Source organism: Tenrec ecaudatus, chromosome 11 (assembly GCF_050624435.1).
Source record: "Tenrec ecaudatus isolate mTenEca1 chromosome 11, mTenEca1.hap1, whole genome shotgun sequence".
In the NCBI taxonomy this organism is placed as follows: Eukaryota; Metazoa; Chordata; class Mammalia; order Afrosoricida; family Tenrecidae; genus Tenrec; species Tenrec ecaudatus.
Window position 1 is genome coordinate 13,451,623 of NC_134540.1, and position 22,570 is coordinate 13,474,192.

The 22,570-nt window shown below is 47.1% G+C and overlaps 1 protein-coding gene and 1 non-coding gene across 2 annotated transcripts in view; one reads left to right on the forward strand and one right to left on the reverse strand.

Annotated features, from left to right (window-relative positions):
• Positions 1-1,395: 1,395 nt before the first annotated feature.
• The window catches only part of THSD1 (thrombospondin type 1 domain containing 1), a 36,926-nt gene continuing 15,751 nt past the window's right edge, over positions 1,396-22,570 (forward strand). Inside the window, exons 1-3 of the mRNA XM_075562886.1 lie at positions 1,396-1,536; positions 4,692-4,828; positions 11,150-12,109. Of these exons, the coding sequence (XP_075419001.1) occupies positions 4,771-4,828; positions 11,150-12,109 (1,018 nt within the window). The 5' untranslated portion in view covers positions 1,396-1,536; positions 4,692-4,770. The remainder of the gene's footprint in view (positions 1,537-4,691; positions 4,829-11,149; positions 12,110-22,570) is intronic.
• Positions 22,402-22,531, reverse strand: LOC142462042 (small Cajal body-specific RNA 24). The gene has a single exon (XR_012787188.1).

A 22,570-nucleotide genomic window follows, 5' to 3' on the forward strand; every position in this document is an offset into this window, starting at 1 on the left:
CAAACAAGGCAGAGAGCTCCATCACCTCAGAGTGGCCAGCATGTACTTTGGACATGCTGATCAGGAGACAGAGTCCCTGGAAAAGGACGCCAATAGGCTCAACCCTAAGACCCACTGTGAGGCTGGGGAAGGACTGAGTGATTTTCCTGGCTGTTGGACTCAGGGTCCCTGTGAGAACAGACTCAATGGCACCTGACTATTATAGCAAAACAAAGATGGCCATCTTGGAAACCCACAAGGGCAGTTACATGGGACCCTACAGGGTCCCCATGTGTAGATATCAACTTGATGGCAGTTTCTTTCCTTTTCAATTTTTGATTTATAAATCAGTTGTGTCGGTTCAATGGTCCCTGGATGAAAAGCAAAAGCAAATGGTAAACTACATCATAGCGTGCTCAAAACCAAGCGTCACACATCAGACAACTTCAAGGCTTACAAGGGATAGTTCTCAAAATGTTTAATTTTTCTGTTTTTAGGGCTGTGAGGGTGCCTGCAAGGCACAAATGGTGACGTGCCAGAGGGAAGGGTGGCCTTTGAACACACCCTAAGGCACCTTGGAAGATTGGGGCATTGAGATCACAGCCTAGAAAACAGGGAGCGGTTCCGTTCTGAACACGTGGGGTGGCCACGAGTCCTCATTGACTCATAGGCAACTCCCAATAAAGTGTTTTAAATTTCATTACATAATATCTTACACCAAATTCAAATTCACCGCTGTCCACAGGATTCCAACTCGTAGTGACTGTGTAGGACAGAGTAGAACTACCCCGGTGTATTTCTGAGACTGTGAGTCTTGAGAGAATTAGAAAGCCGCCTCTTTCTCCCATCGAGCAACTGGTGGTTTCCAACTGCCCGCTTTGCAGGGATCAGCCCGACGACGTGTATCCACTGCGCCCCAGGGCTCCCTTCTGACTCACAGTGACCCTTACGGGGTTCTGGGACAGGAAAACTGAAGATGCCCCCGTCACTCAATGGCTGCAGCAATGGGCTCGGGCATAGGGACACTTGTGGAGATGGCGCAGGCCCGAGTCGTGATTCCGTCTGTTGGGCATAGGGTTGCTATGGTCAGCACCAACATTTCCTTTCCTTCCAAAGTCGGAAAGGACCTTTGAGGAACCATGTCTGCAGCCCATAGCATGCCACTTCAATGACTGCTTTTTGGTGGGTTTTCTTGGGGGTGGGGGGTGGGGTGGTGGTGAAAAGAGATTGTATTTGAAATGATGACTGTTGGCGCCCCCCTTTAAAGCCCCGGGTACCGGGCTGTGTGCACGCGCTCTGGGAGGGTCCGCGCTCCCCGCGGTCTCCCGGGTCGCGCGCGCTTCCTGCCGGCTTCCTGCCCAGTCCCGGGCCGGCTGGAGAGGATGCGCTGCCCAGAAGGGGCGGACGGCCTGGCCCGGAGCCGCGGTGCCCCCCGCCCTGCGCGCGGCCGGGGGCGGGCCCGGGCGGGGCGGCGATGCCCGCGCGCTTCCTCGCCGCCCTGAGGCCTCCGCGCCGCGCCGCGCGCTCCTCCCGCTCCCGGCGCGCCGCTCCCGAGAGGTAAGGAGAACGCTGCGCACCCGCGGGCGCCGGGGGAGGGTGGCGGTGCCCCCCCCCCACCCGTACCCGAGCCGACAGGCTTAAAAAAGTTGTCGGCGTCCCCGTGGCCGAGCCCTGGCGCAGGCTTGGCCGCGGGGCCGAGGCTGGCGTGGGGGGAATGGCTGGGGTGCTCGGAACCCCGCGCCCTGGGGTGCTGAGCCTTTCCGGAAAACGCGGGGTTTGCAGCCCGCAGCCGGCGCGCTCGGCTTCCCACGGGAGCGGCTGCAGCCCGGGCCCCGACGGGGCGTCGGAATAGAGGCCGCGGGGCATCTGTATGTACCCGCAGCCGACCTCAGTTCTGCGTCTACGCACTGGAGCATGGACTCGCTTGTGGGAAGGGACAGAAGCACCCGATGGTCACGGTGGCCCTTTTGAGAAGTCGGTGATGGGTCGGTCTCCTGGGGTCGGGTGGGGCGTTTGGAAGCCTTTACCTCGTCTGGTTTCACTCAAAGCGTGGGACCTGCGCCCGCAGAGATTCAGTTGGCCACCAACGACTGACTGGTCACTACGTCCCTCCAGGTTTTCAGCGGATACATTTGGGATTGTTCTATAAATTCTCCCTAAACATGCACAGGAATATTGAAGGTTGTTTAAATGTTAGGACAAACTATATGCAAATTCCCCTTTTCTTAAGAGAAAGAGGAAGCATATCTGCCCTGTTGTGGCATCAAAAAATGATTTGGAAGGAAAGCAAATGAACGAGGAGTGATGCTACAAGCTTAAAAGAGATTAAAAATGGAAGACAACGAATTTATCCAGGACTTTATTCCATCCTGGGTGTGTTCTGCTAACCTTCAGAATTGCGCTTGAATGAGTAAACGTTTGAAGGCTTGAGAACGCTTTGTAAAACATGTATTTCTTTACAGGTAGCAAATGGTTTGTTTTATAATTCTATTTGCGTTCAGCTTTATAACGTATGGTAACATTAGGGCATCACACAATTCTGTTTTCCGCTGGCCATTTGCCTCTGGAAAGAAAATAGGTGACCATCAGTTATGGTTAGGGACTTCCTTACAAAGTGGTGATCCCGGGACAGCAGTCAGTTTGGGAAGAAGGCAGGCCTGCTTTGGAGAATTCCCACCTCTTGCTGCTTTTCTGCACTCTCACTATTGTGTATCAGTGGAAGCATTTTAATTGCTCTGAGTTTGCACACTTAGCCCAGAGATATGGTCAGGTTTTCTGTAAGGGCCTCTTATGTATGTACCCAAGTCATTGTCCCAGTGCCCCTGTACATGCTCCAGAAAGAACTGAGTCAACTCTAGCTAATTCCAACAAAGCTGAGTGTGTGTGAAATCGCTCTCGGGTGTGCAAGTGTGTGTGTGTGTGTGTGTGTGTGTGTGTGTGTGTGAGAGAGAGAGAGAGAGAGAGAGAGAGAGAGAGAGAGAGAGAGAGAGAGAGAGAGAGGAGAGAGAGAGAGAGAGAACATCAAGTACCAGTCATCAGCATGGGCGGAGAAGAACCTTGTTTCTGCCAAGGGCCATTTGGAGATTTATAACATCATTGTTGGGCCATGCACATTTACCACCTTAGAAATCAGCCTGCTATCTTTGGTCAGACATTTCATTACCTCCCCCTAGGGGTGGCTCTGAGTTGGATGCCATGCCGTGAGTTTGGTTTTCTGGTTTAATGCCCTGGCTGGAAGGGCTTCTCCTTGGTGAGCCATGGGATGCTAGCTGCTATTGATGATTTATATGGCCAGCTGGCCGGACGCTTCCCACCCTTGATCTACATAATTGTGCTTCAAATCCCAGCTTCCCCTCAAGGAAGTAGTGCATTTCCTTTGTTGTATGAGCTCTTGTTGAAAGAAAGCTAATAGAGAAGCACCAGTTTCCTTTTCCTTGAATTTTGGATTATTTCAATCAGTCCTCCTAATGCCCTTAATTCCTGTTCTCGGCGGAAGGGATGTGACCTACATATATGTCGAAAGTAATAGGCAGGCTTGCTAAAAAGACATGAACTCTGGATAATGGAAATCGGAACGTTAAGAAGACACCTATTCGGTTGTGTTTAGTAGATTGTCGTCTACTAGAGTCTGATGTGAAAAAAGCTGGCTTAAATGCCCTGTCTCTTACTCTACAGTCTCATGGACTGTTTCTATCAATGAAATGCCCATTGCTACAAATCACCAAACCACAGGCCGCCAAGGTCGGCCTTGCCTGTCCTCCTAGGTGGTCTGAGCAGATTGCCGAATGAATCATCTATCTTTCTATGCACGCCAGTAGCAACAGGTATTGGATGACTGGCAAAAAATGATATATATTCTTTTCTTTAAAAAAATCATTTGCTTGGGGGCTCTTACAGCTGATACTTCTTCTTTATCTGTCTTCTCTTTAGGTTGCTCCAGAGAGAAGCAACCAGAGCCACATGGCATTCACATGTAGTACTCTGGGTGTTTTTGTATCTTAAAAGGACGTCACCATTTTGGTGATGGCCTCCTGAAATGATTGAAGCCATCCTGAGAATACACCAAGCTTTCAGGGAAGACTTCGTGTGATAGGTCGGGAGGTGGAAGCAAGGCAGGGAGAGTTTGGGGCTAGACAGCATAATTTAGTGAATTTATCAGTGTGAAATGACAGACTCAAGTAATGTGAAAATGTGTGCTCTAAATGGAGTATTAACTTCGATATCATTAAGCAAATAACAGCTGCTCTAGGCAGGACTATGAAGCTCGGTGGTTTGCAGAGGCATGGGGCTTGCTTCTCGCTTGTTCTTAACAAGTGTACTTTCATGGACCAAAAGTGGTGTGTGTAATTACAGATCATTTCCACAGGAAAAATTGTGCCCTCCCATTTTCCTCTCAGTATACCCTTGGAGCCTTGGTGATGTAGGGGGTCTTGCACTGGGCTGCTAACCATAAGGTCAGCAGTTTGAAACCACCTGCCACTCTGTGGGAGAAAGATGAGACTTTCTATTCCTGTAAAGATGTAGGGTCTCAGAAACACACAGAGGGAGTTCTACGCTGTTCCTGCAGCGTCTCCATGAGTCAGAATCGTCTTGATGACAGAGAGTTATACCCTGGAAAATGTAGATTTGTCAGAAAGGTTTTGTCATTTCCTTTGTGCTGTTTTATGAATAGCACCGAACAAAGTCATCATTTTCAGTGTTTCTAATTTCAGGTGTTCTTGGAGAAAACTTGTTATTTGGATGTGAAAAAGGACATGTGGAGATCAAAGACCTGGGATTTTGCTGATCAGAATGGAAGGAATGTTGAAAGACTTTTCAAATCTATTGTTGGTGGTGCTTTGTGACTATGGTGAGTACGCTGAGAATATTTACGGCAGCGATGTTGTTGTTGTTTGTTTCCATCAAACCCTTTTCAACTCACGGCGGTCCGCAGGAGACCCACTCTATAGGGCTTTCTTGCCTCTAAACATACCAGAAGCAGATCTCCTGGGCAGCTTCCATCGTAGTACTACTGGCAGGGTTAAAATAGCCATTAGATTAGCAGTTGGATGGCACCTAGGGAACCTATAGGAGCTTCTGCTCAGAGGAGATGAAATCAGGTGTCCTTAGGAGCCCTGATGGCTAAGTGAGTTACACATTCCTAACCCCAGGGTCAGCAGTTCAAATCCACCAACTGCTCCAAGGGAGAAACACGAGGCTTTCTGCTGCAATTGAGTGACAGTCTCGGAAACACACAGGGCAGTCGTACTCTGTCTTATAGGGCCACTATGAGTTGGAATGGATTCAGTGGCAGCGAGGGAGGAAACCTATAGGGATCAATGTTGTTGTTGTTAGGTGCAGTTGAGTTGTTCGGACTCATGTGTATGTATAACAGATCAGAACGCTGCCTTGTCCTGCCTCAGAGTTGTGGCTGTGTCTGAGCCCATGAAAAAAAAAACATACCAAGTGAACAACAAACCAAATCCACTCCCGTGTAATATATTCAAGCTCACAGCAACCCTAAATAGGACAGCTGCTCCCCAGGGTCCCATCTTTACAGGACAGCTTCCTGCTTCCCCTAAGGAGGGGTGATGGATTTGAACTGCCAGCCTTGAGGGTTAGCAGGGCAACTCTTACCCCACAGCACCAGAGCCCTAACGAAGCTTAAGTGTGAGACTTAGAAATGTATTGATGCTGATGACCATTCTTGAAGGAGGTAGGAGAGGGGCCAGAGCAGTGGTTCTCAACCTTCCTAATGCCATGACCCTTTAATACAGTTCCTTATGTTGTGGTGATACCCAACCATAAAATTATTTTCCTTGCTACTTCATAACTGTAATTTTGCTACTGTTATGAATCGTAACATGACTTTGATAGGCAGGATGTATTTTCATCGCTACAAATTGAGCATAATTAAAGCATAGTGATTAATCACAAAACAATATATAATGATATATTGTGAAATATTTAAGTGTTTCCAATGGTGTTTGGTGACCCCTGTGAAAAGGTCGTTTGACCTTCAAAGGGGTCCCGACCCACAGGTTGAGAACCGCTGGTCTACAGTGAGTTCCTTTGCCACTGTGATCATTGCAACACCGTGCTCTTTGAAGGTTCCTCAGGGATTCTGCATCCTTGATTCAAATTTTAGCGCATTAAGAAGAGAAATAAAAAGCTGGAGCCCAGCACGTTACCCCGAGTTCTCTTTTATTGATTTCCCAGTACTTTTGTTTAATTCATTTTAACTTCACACACATTCACAGATAAAATGTTGTCTTATATATTGGCACTCTGCATTAGGTTTCACTTAACAAGAGTTTTGTTGCTAGAGCATCATTGGAACCAGTTAGAATTTCATACCTTGTGTGTCCTTCGGTGAGTGGCTTAATTTTTTCCCACCTCAGAATAATATGGACTTCACAGGGTTTGTGTTAATCTGAGGAGACTAGAGAAACAAATCTAGAGACACTCATATGCGTAAGAGAGAACTTGATATCAAAGAGCAATTGTATATTAAGAAACATCCCAGCCCAGTCCAGGTCAAGTCCATAAGTCTGATATTAGCCCATATATTGATACTAGTCCATAAATTCCTCTTTAGATTCACACAGCCATGCAATGATGCTGAATGCAGGAAGATCACAGGCCAGTAGGTGGAAAGTCTTGTGGATCCAGTGGTAGAGTGAGTCTCCATATGGCTTCTCCAGCTCCAAGGCTCTGGCCGACATCAGCATAGCTCCATTTGGCTTGTCAACATGAATGTCTCTCTCCTCCAGTGAGCTATTTATCTCCGTGGCACCCCCAAAAGAGGTCATCAAGCTGCGACCTGATTGACAGGCTAGTCTCCACCCCTTCCGAAGTTGACAGGAGATTATGTAACTATCATAGGGTTGTTATCAAACAAAATCAAGAATGTGAGGCACCTTGAATGCCTGAGCACATTCGAAATCTGTTGGTGTTGAGTTGACTAAGACTCCTAGTGAGTGACCTTTTGGCTGGCCGCCAAGAGCCTCACTATTTCTACCACCCACACGTGCAAGTCAGAGCACCTTAGCACATAAGTGCGGTGCCTAAGGTTTCTTGAATTTGTTTCCACCAGGGATTCAGTTTCTTATTTAGAGGGTTTTACGCAACTTCTGAACTAATCGATTCAAGAAGATGACATAAAGTTGCCTGCCTTTTTTTCCTTTGGTGTTGTTCAAATGCAGACCGTCTTAGAAGTGGATGTTGTTTTCAAATGGGATGAGGACACTGTGATTTAAGATGTCCGTAATCCCGACTTCCAGTGCAGCCAGTTAAGTGAGCCAGGCTTTTTAGTGTTCATTTTGCCTAGTAGATCACCTGCCTCATTCATTGTTTTTGTTTACCCCCCCCCCCTTTTTTTAACATTTAGGCAATGCTCATGTCTCTTTTAACTTTTTATGGTGAATTAGGTGGTTTATAGAGCAGATCATCAGTTTTGTTTTAATACAGCTTGATTGGCACAAATCATACGATTCAATAGTTGAAAGTTTTATAGCCAACAATTTATACACATTTTGTTCCACTGCATCCACTGCAGTCCCCTCGATGCACCCTCGCTTATCCTGCTTTCTCCCTGTGTTTCCTGTTTCCATTCCTCTCCTGTTCTAGCCCTCTGAACTTTGACCTTGGGTAAATGCTGCCCTTTTGATCTTAAATGGTTGATTTGTTGTTGTTGTTGTTTTTTACTGTAGAAATGGGCTCACTTCCAGTTATTTTTCTCTTTTAAGAAGAGGTTTACTTAGAAAGACAGTTGACTTAAGGAAAGCCAATGTGGAACTTGTTTCTTGTAAAGCAGAGCTTTGAAACATTTCATTTTGGTTCGCCCTGCTGAGAGTTTGCTGTTCCACCTCAGACAGATATTGAATCAAAATCAATATCTATCAGATGACTTCAAAAATAGGGCATAAAAATCGCCCAAGGATCTGGTGGTTCTGTATGAGAAGTATCCAGGTCCTAACTGCAAGGTTGGTAGTTCAAACTCACCAGCCTCTCTCCCCATGGAGAAAGGTCAGGCTGTGTCCTCCGGCAGTCATTTACAGTTTTGGAAACAGTAGAGAGGGTCAGAATCAACTCAGTGACATTAGGACACAACGTAAAGACAGATCACTGTATGTTTTAACAGCCTTGGGCAGAAACTTAGAAAATGCGCTGGTTTCACAGCGATACATAACACCACCCACAATTCTCATGTGTGATTTGTTGTTGCTGAGAGAAAAATTTCTCACCGGAATCTGAAAAATAAAGGTTGACTGAGAATAGAACACACACATCACTAGTGGAAAAGGTATGCTCACAGGTTTTTTTTTATCCTCCTTATATACAGATATTACTTGCTTTAAATATGGGAGAGAGCCGAGACTTTTCCTGTAAAGAGTTACAGTCATGGAAACCTGCAGAGGTTGCTGTGAATCATAGTTGACTCAAGAAAGGCTTGGGGAGAGAGGAAATAGAAACTAAACTGTAGAAGTCAGGATGTAATGGACCCAAGTTACAGCTTTCTAGATCAGAATGTGCTCTTACCTGTAGGAACAAGCCTTCCAGAGTCATGTAGCCAGTTCCCTTTTCGGTAGACTCCTATCGAAGGCTGTCTGTGGAACTCATCAATTGTAACTTTGTTCTCTGGTTCCAACTGGGTGCTGAGTGTCTCTTCTGTTGTTTGGCTGCCTGTCAAATCAGAATCTAATCTGTCTTGTTGGCAATCCTGTCTTCTCAATCAATAGACTCTCATTAGTTCACTATGTGGTGTCAAAATGCATCACAGCGCCCTCCTGCCTGCCCTGCCCGAAGGAAATGTGTGTGGTCATTATCCCCAGTCCCAAGTCCTTTCCCTGGCTGCAGTCTCTTTAGCCACGAGTTCACCAAAGGGGAACCAGGTCTCTGAACCTGCACACAAGCTGTCCCCCTCTCTCAGCCTACAAAGGTGTCTATCCTAAATTCTGTCTGTCTAAAGTGGTCATCAAGAATTAGATCTACCCAAGTTTCACATATTTCATTTCACTGCGTCTTAAATAGGAAATGAGGTGAAGTGTGGAGCTACTTAGAGAAAATACCTCTATGTGCCAATATATGAAGCACTTACATGCCGATTCCGACAATCATTGATTGGATGCATGTACGGATGCATGCGCGGCCTTTACAGAGTTCATGAACACCGCCATTATTTTTATTTCATTTTCCCACCAGCTCTTTGAAGTCCCTCTCATGCACAAAGACACACTGTTTCTCAAACCAATAGGGCATTGTAGCGCCCTATATTTTGAATTGTTTCTGATCTGAGCTGTGGGATGCTAATACATTGCTGAATTCTACTTCCTTTGAAGATTGGATAGGTCTCAAAATATATTCTTGCTACTATTTACTTAGCTAGGCTGATGGGTCTTTTTTTTTTTTTAAGATGTATTTCATCTCAACTGAATGATACTCAAGAGACTAGTATTCATGAAGCCTACAGAAGCAAATGGAGCATTGGTGGCGTGCAGGGTTACGTGTTCAATTGCTAACCACAAAGTCAGCAGTTCGAACACACCAGCCGGTCCTCCTGAGAAAGATGAGGCGTCCTGCTCCCATCAGGATTGGGGACCTTAGAAACCCAAAGGGGCAGTTCTACTCTGCCCTCTAGGGTTGCTGTAGAGTTGGAATTGACTCAATGGCAGTGAGTGAGTTTGATATGTTTGGTGCATAAAGGCAAAGATCCGTGGTGGAAATGTCATTACAATTGCCCAGGACAAAACTAATTAGTTCATAAACACTCACTTTGCAAGAGTTACTGCCCTGTCCTTGGACTGATCCATGTAGAACGAGGTATCAGCATGGCCTGTCTTCACAAAATTCCTTCCTTATACGCAGGCGCCAGGCTGTCCTTCTCTGATAGAGATTCCCAAGTCTTTGTCTTAAGTATCAGAAGCGAACAACTTTGCAGTCAAGGCCAGGCCTTGCAATATTAAGCAGCCTAGCACAGTCAGCGCTGTAGCGTTTCAATCCATCCTCCCCTTTTCGCACTGTATACCCATTATCCCTAAATGCCTTCAGACCCAAGTAGGAGTCGAGGGAGAAATGTGTGGTGCTGGGTACCTGACAGCAGCCAGATGTGGTGCTTGCTTTATGAATTTCACATGACCCTGCTGAATCTTGGGAACAGAGAGTGCTTATAACGAATTTTTTTATTCAATCATTTTATTGGGGGGCTCTTACAAATATTATAACAATCCCTATTTCAATTAAATTGAGCGTAAAGGTACAATTGCTGCCACCATCTTTTTCAAAACATTTTCTTCTTGAACTCGGGAACCCTTATTCTTATAGCTGATGATTATTATCGTACAGCCAATTGTTTTAAACTTCACCGTGGAAGGTGGTGATGAAGGAGCAGGCCGTTTTAGCATGGGAAGTGTAGAAACGGCACTCTGCCTTGTTTTAGGTCATTACGTCATGCAAATGCCTCTTCTGTCGAAGATGCTGTTTTCATCCGTTAGCTGTCCTTGGCTGCCAGAGAGTCAACCTCCAACTGGTGACCCCCGGGTTGCAGAGCAGAGCTCTGTAAGACGTAGGGTGTTCCACTGGTACAGATAGGAACTGGAAACACAGGGAATCCAGGGCGGATGATCCCTTCAGGCCCAGCGGTGTGAGTGGCGATACTGGGAGCGTAGAGGGTGAGTGGGTTGGAAAGAGGGAACAGATTACAAAGATCTACATGTGACCTCCTCCCTGGGGGACGGACAATAGAAAAGTGGGTGAAGGGAGACGCTGGACAGGGTAAGATATGACAAAATAATAATGTCTAAATCATCAAGAGCTCATGAGGGAGCGGGCAGTAGGGAGGGAGGGGAAAAAATGAGGACCTGATGCCAAAGGCCTCAGTAGAGAGCAAATGTTTTGAGAACGATAAGGGCAATGAATGTACAGATGTGCTTTACACAATTGATGCATGTATGGATTGTGATAAGAATTGTATGAGCCCCTAATAAAACGATTAAATAAATAAATGGAATTCCATTGGAAAAAAAAGAAGACGTAGGGTGTTCTTGGTTGTCGCTGTAAGGTGGCCGGGTCTTTGCTCCGCAGAGCCACTGGGGGTGTTTGACCCGCCCAGCCGGAGGTGAGCTGCTCCATGTCCCCAGCAGGGTCGCTCAGTCACTCCTGTTCAAAGCCAATTGTGACCTTTCCATTTCAGTTCTCGGGGAAGCGGAATATCTCCTCTTGGGAGAGCCGGGCCATGTAGCGCTGAGCAACCACACGGTGTCTGTGGATTTTCGGGACCTTGACCGTGGCAATGGGACCCTGAGGAATGTGTCTGTCCTGCTGTTGGAGGCCACCACCAACCGGACTGTCACCACCAAACACCTGCTGACCAACCAGTCCCAGGGAACCCTGGAGTTCGAGTGTTTCCACTTCCAGGAGGCCGGCGACTACTGGTTCCAGATGACCCCGCGCGCCCTGGACAAGGGCCCCGTGGCCCCGGGGCGCAGCCCGAGCGCCCTGCTGAAGGTGGAGTGGCCGGTCTTCCGCGTGGATGTGAACCGGACACCGGACGCAGCAGAAGGCACCTTCCAGGTGGGCCTTTTCACCGCCCAGCCGCTGTGCCCATTCCCGGGGGCCCAGCCCCACATCCTGGTGGATGTCGTGGTCACCGACCGGCTGCCCGAGGCCAGGTCGAGCACGGGACGGCCCCTGGAGAGCAGGACCAGCCGGAGCACGGCGCTGCGCCAGGGCCAGTGGGTGCAGTTTGGCTGTGTCCCCGTGGGGCCGCAGGCCTACGTCACCGTGGTCCTGAAGCTGCGGGGCCGAGACTCGGTCATGACCTCAACGGGACCCATCGACCTGGCCCAGAAATTCGGCTACACGCTGGTGACCGGGCCAGAAGGGACGTGCGAGTCTGCGGTGGAGGTGACGCTGGTGCCGCCGCCTTGCGTCCTGGCGCAGGGCGTGGTGGCCGTGTCCCGGGAGGCCCCCAGGCGCCCCGGGGAAGGGGCTGTCCGGCTGGCTCAGCACAGCCTGGGCCCGGGCGAGCGCAGGACAGCCTTCAACTGCACGCTCTTTGACGTGGGCAAGAATAAATACTGCTTCGACTTCAGCTTTGCCAGCAGAAGTCGCCTTCCCACCAAGGAGTGCGTGCTAATCCAGAGAAACGTAGGTGGGTATGGAGATGGGTGTTTGGGTTTGTTGTTTTTAATAATCGGGTTGGTGCCATCATGCAATCAAAAGTGCCATTTAGGAATTCGATGGACCTAATTTTCTGAGGTCTGGACCTTTAGTTTTTGGGTCACACCACGAAATGTCCCAGCTGGCGTCGTCATCCTTTTATTGCACACCTAAGGAGACCTAGCTCACCACACAGGTCACCTCTCCAGGTCTCAGTTGTCCCATCACTAAAGTGGGCATGGTAACAGTACCTCCTCCCTCAGAGAGAATCGCCTAAAATAATGTGTGTGAAGGTTTCATTTCATTTGTTTACTGTATTTACTTTTTACGCGCATGAATTGTTTAGCATCGTGCCTGGTCCCGAGGAAGCACTCCACTCGGGAATAGGGAGCCGTGAAGACGTGACACACGAACGACATTGTCACACATTGTCTCATGACACCACGTGATGCGACACTGTCACACGTTCTCATGACACCACGTGGCAAGTCCACAGAAGCTCTGATCAGAATCCAGAGCTGATTCCCAAATTGAAGTTTGGCGTGCTTGGAAAGATTTCTAGAAACTTCTTCAAACTCCTCTGCCTTCTTTGGGCAGTGCTCTACCTAACCAAAAGAGAAGCACCCGGTTCATTAGCTATTGGCTTGCCTAATGAAAACGCTTGGAGGTCTACTCAGATGTGCCTCAGAAGAAAGACCAGGCGATCGGCGCCTCCCCCCAGGTCCCCCAAATCAGCCATCGAAAGCTCCATGGCATGCAGCTCTGCTCTTGACACACGTAGGGGTCACCCCACGGGTGGGAGCTGGTGACGCCCATCACAAAGGAGTACAATGATGCCATCCCTCCCCACACTCTCCTCAGTGCGTCTTTCCATCGATCTGGGTTCAGGCCTGGGTGCAAGAAGAGGTCCCATTTGGCAGACACTGTCTGGTTCTCTGACATGTTGTTCTCATCCTCCACTGCCCTGCCCTCGTCCCCAGCAAGTCTCATGCCCTCTGTTGCCTCTGACTACCTCTGCCTGCTCTTGGATTCACAATTTTCCTACTTTTCCTCCTTAAAAGTCACTTGATCCTTCCGCCGGTTGCTTTGTTGTCTTCGCTTCCCTATCCAGCTTAGAGTTTGTGACGTCACTGTGGGGTCACTCCCCTACTAGTATCCCCAAAGACTCTGCTCTGTTGTGTTCCTGATGCATCTGACTCGCCAGACCCTCGGCTCTGCCTGCATTCCACCACCACCCCAGCAGCCCAGGCAACAGGAGAAGGGCACACCCAAGTAGACTGGCACCACTGTGGCTGCAGCAGGCCTGCACCCTCAGCTGAGCCCTCCACACTCCCTGGCCGGCTCCTGCTCCCTTCTCCACAAAGTTCTTTGAGATCCCGCTTCTCCTCAGCCAGCCCTGGCCTGCCATTTGACTCCCACAGGCAACCTCGCTGGCTGCCACACAGCAGCCGGAAGCCACCAGGTGGCAGTGCCCTCAGCCTCCCTCCCATCAAACTACTGTATCTGCACTTCTCCGGGCAGCAGGAGGAGCCTTGGTTGCCTAGTGTGGTTGGAGTTGGGCTGCTAACCCCATGGTCAGTGGTTTGAAGCTCCCCGCTGTTCTGTGGGAGAAAGCGAGGTTTTCAGTTATGGTAAAGAGTTGTAGTCTTGGAAACCCACAGTGGCAGCTCCAGCCTGTCTGATAGAAGGCCACTGAGAGTTGGAGCTGACTGGATGGCATTGAGGTTTTTGTTTTTGACAGGCATCGGACGGACCATCTTCTTTCTTGATATCATGGGAGATGCTCAGTTCCTCCAACATAAGGTCACCCTTTTCTCTGCACTGTGCCTTCTACCCTCTCCCCTCATTTCAGGAGCCTGCTCTTAATCGTTATCTTCTCTCTGGTCCTTAACTGCCCCTTCTATATGGGGACGTTCCCATCAATGTTGAAATGTACTCACACTATCTAAAAACAAGTCATGCACCCTCCCTCTGCTCCACATTCTCTCCTGATGTCACCCTCTTTTACAGCCCCGTTTCCTGGAAGAGGTGTTTATATCTTAGGCTCCCAGGCTTACTTGGCGGAAATGCCCCTTTTCAGAAAAAAAAATCACAGTATTCAGCATCCCTCTGATGATTAAAGACAGTTTGGACATAGCCTATTGCCCAGGACGAAGTGTAGGCATCTGCTTTTGCTGCTTGGTGAAGCCGAGGGAGAGTGAAAAAGAAGACCTTGACCAGATGGATGGACACAGTGGGCTCGAACATGGGGACAGTGTGAGACTGGCACAGGACTGGGCGATGTGTTCTACTGTTGCCCATATGGTCACTAAGTCAGAACCGACTTGATGGCACCCAACAACAACATCTGCTTCTGCAGACACCCCTGTATCTGCCAGCACCCCCCCCCCCCCGCCCAACTCCTAGAGGTGGCATTGCCCACTTTGGGAGCCACTGATTCATGTTCTTGTCTTAAACCAAGGTTCACTTCTCAACCCACTCCAAACGGGCTTCTACCTCCCACCCTTCTCCTGAAAATGCTCTCACCAGAACAGCCACTGGTCAGCCCTCAGCACTTCCTGCAGACACAGTCACGCCTGGGCTCTGTGGCCCCACCCACCTGGCACCCACTGTCGGCCTCGGGATGTCCCCTCACGGCCCTTTGACCTGGCAGCTCTCCCTCTTGGTCTCTGCCCTGCAGTGCTGGTCGCTGTCTGTTCTTCACACGCTTGCTGGGGGATGTCATTTACACCCCGGGCTTCTGGTGCGATCTGGATGCTGGCGGTTCCAGGTCAGCCTCTCTCACCAGTCCTTCCCCTGCAAGCAAGGGTTGTTGATCGCGGCCGCCTCTAAGCCATCTCCCAGCCCTCAAACATAACATACGCAGGACTAGACTCCTCATCCCTCAAAGCTCACTCTTTCCGAGTGATGCTGACTCCCAATGGCCTTACACCACAGGGTTGGATTGCCTCTGTGGGTTCCCAAGACTGTAACTCTGTACAAGAGTAGAAAGGCCCTTTTTGAGAGTAGAAAGGCTTTCCCCTGAGGAGCAGTTTTAAACTGCCGACCTTGCAGTTAGCAGCCTAGTCCATAACCGCTACGTCACCAGGGCTTCTCACCTCGCCTCCTCCTAACCCTGCTCTTCAGCGTGTGAACCCACCACCTTGTTCAGACCCCTTTCACCTTCGATCAATACTAAATCATTATAAGAAGCCACCAGCAAATCACAAGGTCTGGAAGTTTCCACTCTTCTGTGTGAGGATATCTTTCTTCGATTCCACTGACAGATCTCTCTCAGTGTAAGTCTCTTTCTTTACTTGCAACAGATTTCTGTTTTAAATCATTTTATTGGGGCTCGTACAGCTCTTATCACAATCCGTCCATCCATCCATTGTGTCAAGCACATTTGTACATTTGTTGCCATCATCATTCTCAAAACATTTTCTTTCTACTTGAGCCCTTGGTATCAGCTCGTCATTTTCCCCTCCCTCCCACTCCCTTGATAATTTATAAATTATCACAGAAGAGAAAAAAAACAAAATAAGCACCAATTTAATTTAATGGGGGTGAGGGGATTCGGGCTACTTGATTAGAGATATTAGGGACAGAGGTCTCCATACTGGTTCTCTAAGCTGCAGGACTTTCCATAGATTTTCCACTCAGTGTCTAAAGGCGATTTTTTTTTTTTTCACAGCGTCTCTTTCCTCCCTTCTCACAGTGTTCCATCCATCCCACCTCTCTAGGAAGACCCCTAACTGGTTAGCCCAGATGAACGCATGATCTTTTAAAGTATCACTGTTAGGCCCAGTGAGTCGGGTCTGACTAGCAGTGGCCCTGTGTACAGCAGAATGGACACTGTGGTGCCCCAGCCAGCCTCCTGATCGCTGCTCTCTTTGAGCCTGTTGCTGCCGCCACTTTGTCAGCCTTCTGGTTGGAGGCGCCTCCTCTTTTTCATGGTGCCCGTCTCCAGACACGGATCCTTCCTGATATCATGCCCAAAGACTGTAAGATGAAGCCTTGCATTCCTGGCTTCTAAGGAATTTGTTGGCTCTCCTTCTTCCCTGACCGATGTGTGTGTCCATCTGGCAGACGAGGTACATTCAGTATTGGTCAACACCACAATGGACAGGTGTCAGTTCTTCCTTGTGCATGGCTTAGCTGGAGCATGCAGATGAGACCATGGAAATACCATGGCTCGGGCCAGGTACAGCTTAGTCCACAAAGTGGCATCTTTTTCTCTTTAACACTTGAAAGTGGTCTTGGGCAGCAGATTTGTCCAATGCTGCACATTGTCTGATTTCCTGACGGCTGCTCCCATGGGCATTGATAGTGGATTAAGGACACAATCCTTGGCAGCTTCAATTTTCTCTCCGTTTATCACGAAGTGGTCTGCTGGGCCAGATGAGAGGGGTTGGGTTTCGTTATGTTCAGGAGTAATCCACACTGAGGGCTAGGAAAGTAAGCTTAAAAAAAAGTATTGTTACAAAATTATAGAAACCTACATTTAAAAATTATCAAAATGTGAAGCAGTTTTTTCTTTCTTTTTTTTTTTTAAGAATCCAGCATTTTATTTAGATCTTCATTAAACTGTTGGAATTGAGAACCAGACATACATAATAAACCTTCAACAGGAGATCCTGGAAGGCGCCTTCTGCTTAGGACAAGCAGTCGTGGAGTGGGCGTGTGCATGTGAACGAACTGGCTTCTCTGTACCACCCAGCCACATGCGCCTCGCTGTGGCCAGCTGCCCAGCTGCCTTCCCTTCTGTTACCACCAGCAGACCCTCTGGAGGGCGAACCCAAGGCTTTTCTGTAGGAGATCTTGGCCTACCTGGGAATGGTGGAAACATGTTTTTAAAGGAATTATGATGTCGAGTTAAAAAACAAACTTCCTAACTGCCAGCTGAGGTGGTGGCTTCTCTGTTCTTACGCTATACCACAGAATATAACAAATAAGCAGTTAGAAAATGTTCAAGTATGAAGGGATTTCCCTCCCTCCCACTCAATCTTGTAAAAATCGTAATTGCATTGACCTGGCTCACTAAATTCATTACAATGGTGACCAAACACCAGGGACAGAGAACCAACCCTAAGGTACAGCCAGGCCCCTGTGATGAAGCTGTTCTTTCTTGTCATAATCGCCGTCTAAGTCTATCTACTTTGGAAGGCGGCGTTTCCATTTATCTCACTGTTGCCTGAAAAAATATCTGTGCTTTTTGATTTACACAGCAGTTTGAGTAACTCACACTGTGTTCCTTTGGCATATTTTTGTGAATTTTGGGGATGAAACATATTCTGAAACAGCAAGATGAGGAATATATAAAATTCTCACCTCGGACAGCCCTGGCTACCCTTGCAAAATGAGCAGATTCATTGTGGGGGCAAAATTCCTCCTCACAACCTTCATGGCTTGTTTTTCACCTATGCTACTTTCAATTTTCCCAAACGTTCATAAAAAGATTGCGTGATCTTCCTGCATCCTGCAAGAAGATCGGTCCAGAGTATTCCTCGGTCATTTCCAAAGGATACTTGTCAGACCCTTCTGAGCGGACCTCTCTGCCTTGAATTGAACTGATTCCAGGCCGGACCTTGCTCTCTGGTCCAGCCTGGTCCATCCAGGATTCATGCTGAGCTTTGCGTCATTCCTTAACATCATCTTCATTAACTTCCACCTTGCTTAAAAGGCAGATGGAAAGCACAGCTGTTTGAGCCAGTTGATCTTTGTGGAACCTCTGTTGGCACCCACTGAGCCCAAAGCTTGCCGAGGCTGTTATTCCCTTAAAATGGAAACTGCTGGACCACGTGGGATCCCACCTTCAGGAGCTAGGACGTCAGTGGTACTTCCACGGTCTTCCTCCACCAGTGCTGGATCTCAGCTAGTTGGCTGAGGTTGACAGCGTTCGTTCTCTTGAGTCATCCTCCTTGAGGTCTCCCTAGCCTTCCTTCACAGCTGGAGTCATCTGAAATTGGTTTGATGTGGGACCACGTTCCTGGAAACTGGTAAAGCTTCAGCAATTTGGGTAGATGCTCACTTGAGCTTTGTTAATAATTTGATTGGAGCCCCGATCTCGAAAGCTTTATTGCTCACGGCCCAGAAGGTATCCCCTTTTTCCTGAAGGCACCCCAGGAAGGCCAAGACAGGTATATGACTGAGAGAACTTGTCTGCAGCCATCCCCTGATCACAGAGATATATTGAAGCACATTTTGTGTGGAATAAATCCATGCATGTAGGAACTGCAATTCCCAGGAGCGATACTTTGGGACCGACTCTTGTGGCGCCCATTGGTCTTTTTCAGTAACTGCTTCAAGTTCTCTTCACTCTCAGCAAGTAAGCTTGTGTCATCTGCCTATCAGAGGCTCTTAATGAATCAGAGCTTCTTCCAATTGTGATGTTTCATTCTTTGGGTAGTCCCGTTTGGGGGATTATGGACTCGGCATACAGGTTGAATAAGTAGGTTGAAAGGTTACAACCTTACACACCTTACCTGATGTTAAGTCACGTGATGTCCCCTTGTCATGTTTGACCGACTCCCTCTTGGTCTGTTCACAGGTTTCACACAAGCCAAATGAAGTGTTGTAGAATTCTCATTCTTTACCGTACTCTCCTTAACTTGTCCTGATCCGCACAGTCGGATGCCTCCATGTAGCCAATAAACCATAGGTGAGCATCTTTCTGGTACTCTCTTTTCACATGCCAAGATCCATGTGAGTCAGCAGAGATCTTCCTCATTCCTCCCCTTCTGATGCTGAACTGAGTGTCTAGAAGTTCCCTGGTAACCCACGACTACAATTGTTTAAAAGTGATCTAAAAGAAGCGACATTTTACTCCTTCGTGGATTCATGATATTGTTGGTAATTTCTGCATTCTGTTGGATTACCTTTATTTGGAATGGGCATAGATGGGGATGTCTTCCAGTCAGTCAGGTAGCTATCTTCCAAGTTTCCTGGCAAGGACGGGGAAGCACCTCAGTCACTGCAGCTGCTTGTTGAAACATCTCTAGTGGCATTCTGTCAATCCCTGGAGCCTTGTTTTCAGTCCAGCTTGGACTTCTTCCTTCAGTACCATCCGTCCTTGATGAGATGCTACCTCCTGAAATCGTTGCATATCTGCCAATTCTTTTTGGTACAGCATCTTTGGGGTTTCCTTCTATCTTCGTTTGATGCTTTCTGCATCATTTAATACTTTCCCATAAAAGCCTGCAGCTCTATAACTTGACACTTGAATTTTCTGTTCTTTCAGCGTGAGAACTGCCAAACGTCTACCTCCCCTTTGGGTTTCTAACTCCAGGTGTTTTCAGACTTCTTTAGAATTCTTTACTTTGTTTTCTGAGGCACCCTTTGAAAAATCACCTGTTTGGCATGTTTATGTCATCATTTCTTCCATTGACTTTAGCTACTCTACATTCAAGCTTCAGATTCTCCCCCGACATCCACTTGGGTCCTTGCCATTCATTTCTTCTTAATGACCTATAGCTTTCTTCATGTCCCATAGATAACCTTGATATCCTTCCACAGCGTGTCTGGTCTTCAGTTATTAGTGTTCTGTGTGTTAAATCTATTCTTTAGACGATCGCCACCTTCAAGGGGGATATGTTCAAGGCTGTCTCTTGGCTCTTGCAGACGTGGGAGTTGTTTTAATTTTCTTTAGCTTCAACTTGCGCTTGCACATGAGTAATTGGTGATCTGTGCCACGCTTGACCCTGGGCCTTGTTCCCACTGATGCTTCTCGTTCCACAGACGTAGTTGGAGGTCCATGCATATCGTCTCTATTTATGTTCTGAAAAAAGATATATTCAACGAGTAGGTCATTGGTCTTTAAGATTGTCTTTCATCTGATCTCTGGATGATTCCATCCCCAATGCCGTATTTCCCAACTGCTGGTCCTTCTTGATGTTCACCTTTGCTAGCCAGTCATCAGTGCCTTTTGATTGCAGGCTTGATGAACTTCAGACTGCTGCACGGTGTCAGTTTAAGAGCACCTACTTCTGTGTGTGTGTGTGTGTGTGTGTGTGTGTGTGTGTGTGCAATCTGAACGTTTTATTCCGACTGCCTTTGCTCCAACTGCTCCACATACACATCTGCTCATGTCTTGAGAATTTGCTCATGAGCCAGTTGTGTTTAATTACCTTGTCTTTTGAGCAAATTGTCTGGCAGAGTTAAGTATTTTGTAGCCCAGGGTCTTAGAAACAAATGGCCCTTTTCAAGTCCCAGGCGAAGTTTGCTCACTCAGACTAATGCCCATTCCCTGGGGTTGTAGCGGGTGCCACGGTGGGCTGCTAAGTGTCAGGCTGGTCTTTTGAATCTATGCCAGGTGAGGCTTTCTATGCTCGCAATGATTGACAGTCTCGGAAACCTACAGGGGGCAGTTCTGCTCAGTGCTCAAGGCTGCTCTGAGCCAGAATCGACTCAATGGCAGTGAGTTTGGATTTTGTGTTGGCATTGAGCCCAACCAAACACGTTCCTTATGTCCTTGGATCGCCCCAACAGGGCCAAGGAAACACACAGCCCCTTTCTTCATGAAGTAAGAGCATCGGGCTTATCGATGATCTTGCTCTTCATTGATGATCTTGCTCTGCGTTGCGGTTATCTTAGGAGTTGCCAGTGTTGCCAAGTATGTTCTTCCAAGTTCTTAGCAGAGCTCTCCCGGGAGCACGTCGACACTTAAGCGTTGTTGTTTCCTGACTTGCCTGAGTAAATTGGCCCGTTGCTTTATGTAAGTGGCTCCCTGTAACGTGGAATTGATCGATTTCTAAATGAAGAGGCATAACATTTTAGCTCAAGGGATGATTTTATTTTGTTAATTGTTGATTATCCGTCAATCCACGAGTTTGCTTGCAAGAGGAAACAGACGCTTAACATTTAAAAATGAGATTTTTGACATTTAGATTCATGCGTTTTTCAAAACGTTTTTTTAAAAATTTCTGGCCCCATGAACGGATTTTTTCCTCATTTATGACAAAAGTTATATTTGTTATAATTTTTATTTATACCATGTAATGTACGAGTTAAGAAGAAATGACAAAAGGCTTCTTACTCTTTGGTCATTCTGCTTCTTTGTGGTCTACAATAGGAGCGCAGAGGAAGGATAAACTGGATGCTGACTTCGTTTTCCTTGTCCATTTCACAGGAGTAGGATTCTCAGTTGATTTTTCGAAAAGAAGTCATAGCACTCTAACTCGACTTTAAGATGAGATTCCCAGAGCTTTGTACACACTGGGGGCTTAGTGTCTGCAGAGACGAGGAGTCTTGAGGACAAAGCTGATTCTTTGTTCTCGGATGGGCAAAGCTGCAGTGTGTGATCCGGGAGACACAGAACCAATATTGTGTTCAGTTGGACTTCTGGATGGAACATAATTACCACACCTCATTTGATGTTGTTCCAGGATACTCGTTTGTAATGCTTCCACGCTTGAGAAAATCCCCAGAGATTTTTAATTGCTGACAAGAACTCATATTCCATGAGTCACCCCAGAGATTGCACCACTTGGCTCGCTCGAGAATGTTTCTGCCTTACGCATTCCCCTTAGGTTTGTCTTCCTTTGACTACACTGTGAGTTTTTGCCCATAGAAGATGAGGAGATAACTTTTATGCAGAGAATGTTTTGCTGCCTGGGATTAGTCTGACCTGATGGGTCTTGGGGTTGATGAGTGCTTAGAGAGAAGAGACCTAAATAAGTCTTGATAGAAGACTATTAATTTATTCCACGTGGTGGTGGTTCTATAGCTACTTGGAAGAGAAGTTTGCATTAGTCGATCCATATTGGATATTGTTCTAGTGTCAGATGCATCTCCATTTAAGGGTGTCAGGTCTCCTTGAATTGACCCCTTGTCCGATGTCCCTCTTTACCCTTCATAAGATTCCTTCTCCAGTCTGTTTTGTCTGATCTTAATGTAGCTACTCTAGCTTGCTTGTGATGAATGTTGCAAGGTATATATCCTTCCTTTCTTTTCCTTTAACTTATATTTTTATATTGAAGTGGATTTATTTTAAGCTGCATATAGTTTGACCTTAGTGTGTTAGATTATGCATATTTAATGTACTTCTTATCTGACTGCATTGAAATCAATTATCGGGCTAGTTCCATATTTTTTCCACTTGCTCTTAGTTTCCTTTTTCTTTTTCCTGCCTCTTTCAAATGAATTAAGCATTAGCTTAACTGCACTATTGGTTTATTATTTACACCATCAATTTTTTAGTGGTTGTCCTAGAGTTCACGATGTACAACTAACTTTAGTTACTCTCATTTATTAAGAATATCTATGTATATATTTATGTATATATATACATATATCATATATATGGGGAAGTGTCAGTAGTGAAATGGTCCATCCTTTGTACTTGCAAAGGGTGAACAGAAAGCTACTGTATTTCTCTCGGACATTTATAAAGAGTTATCTTCACCTTGAGAAGAAACTGAATAAGAATAAATGTCCACAAGAACATATTATTTTTAAACGTGAATTTGATATTTCC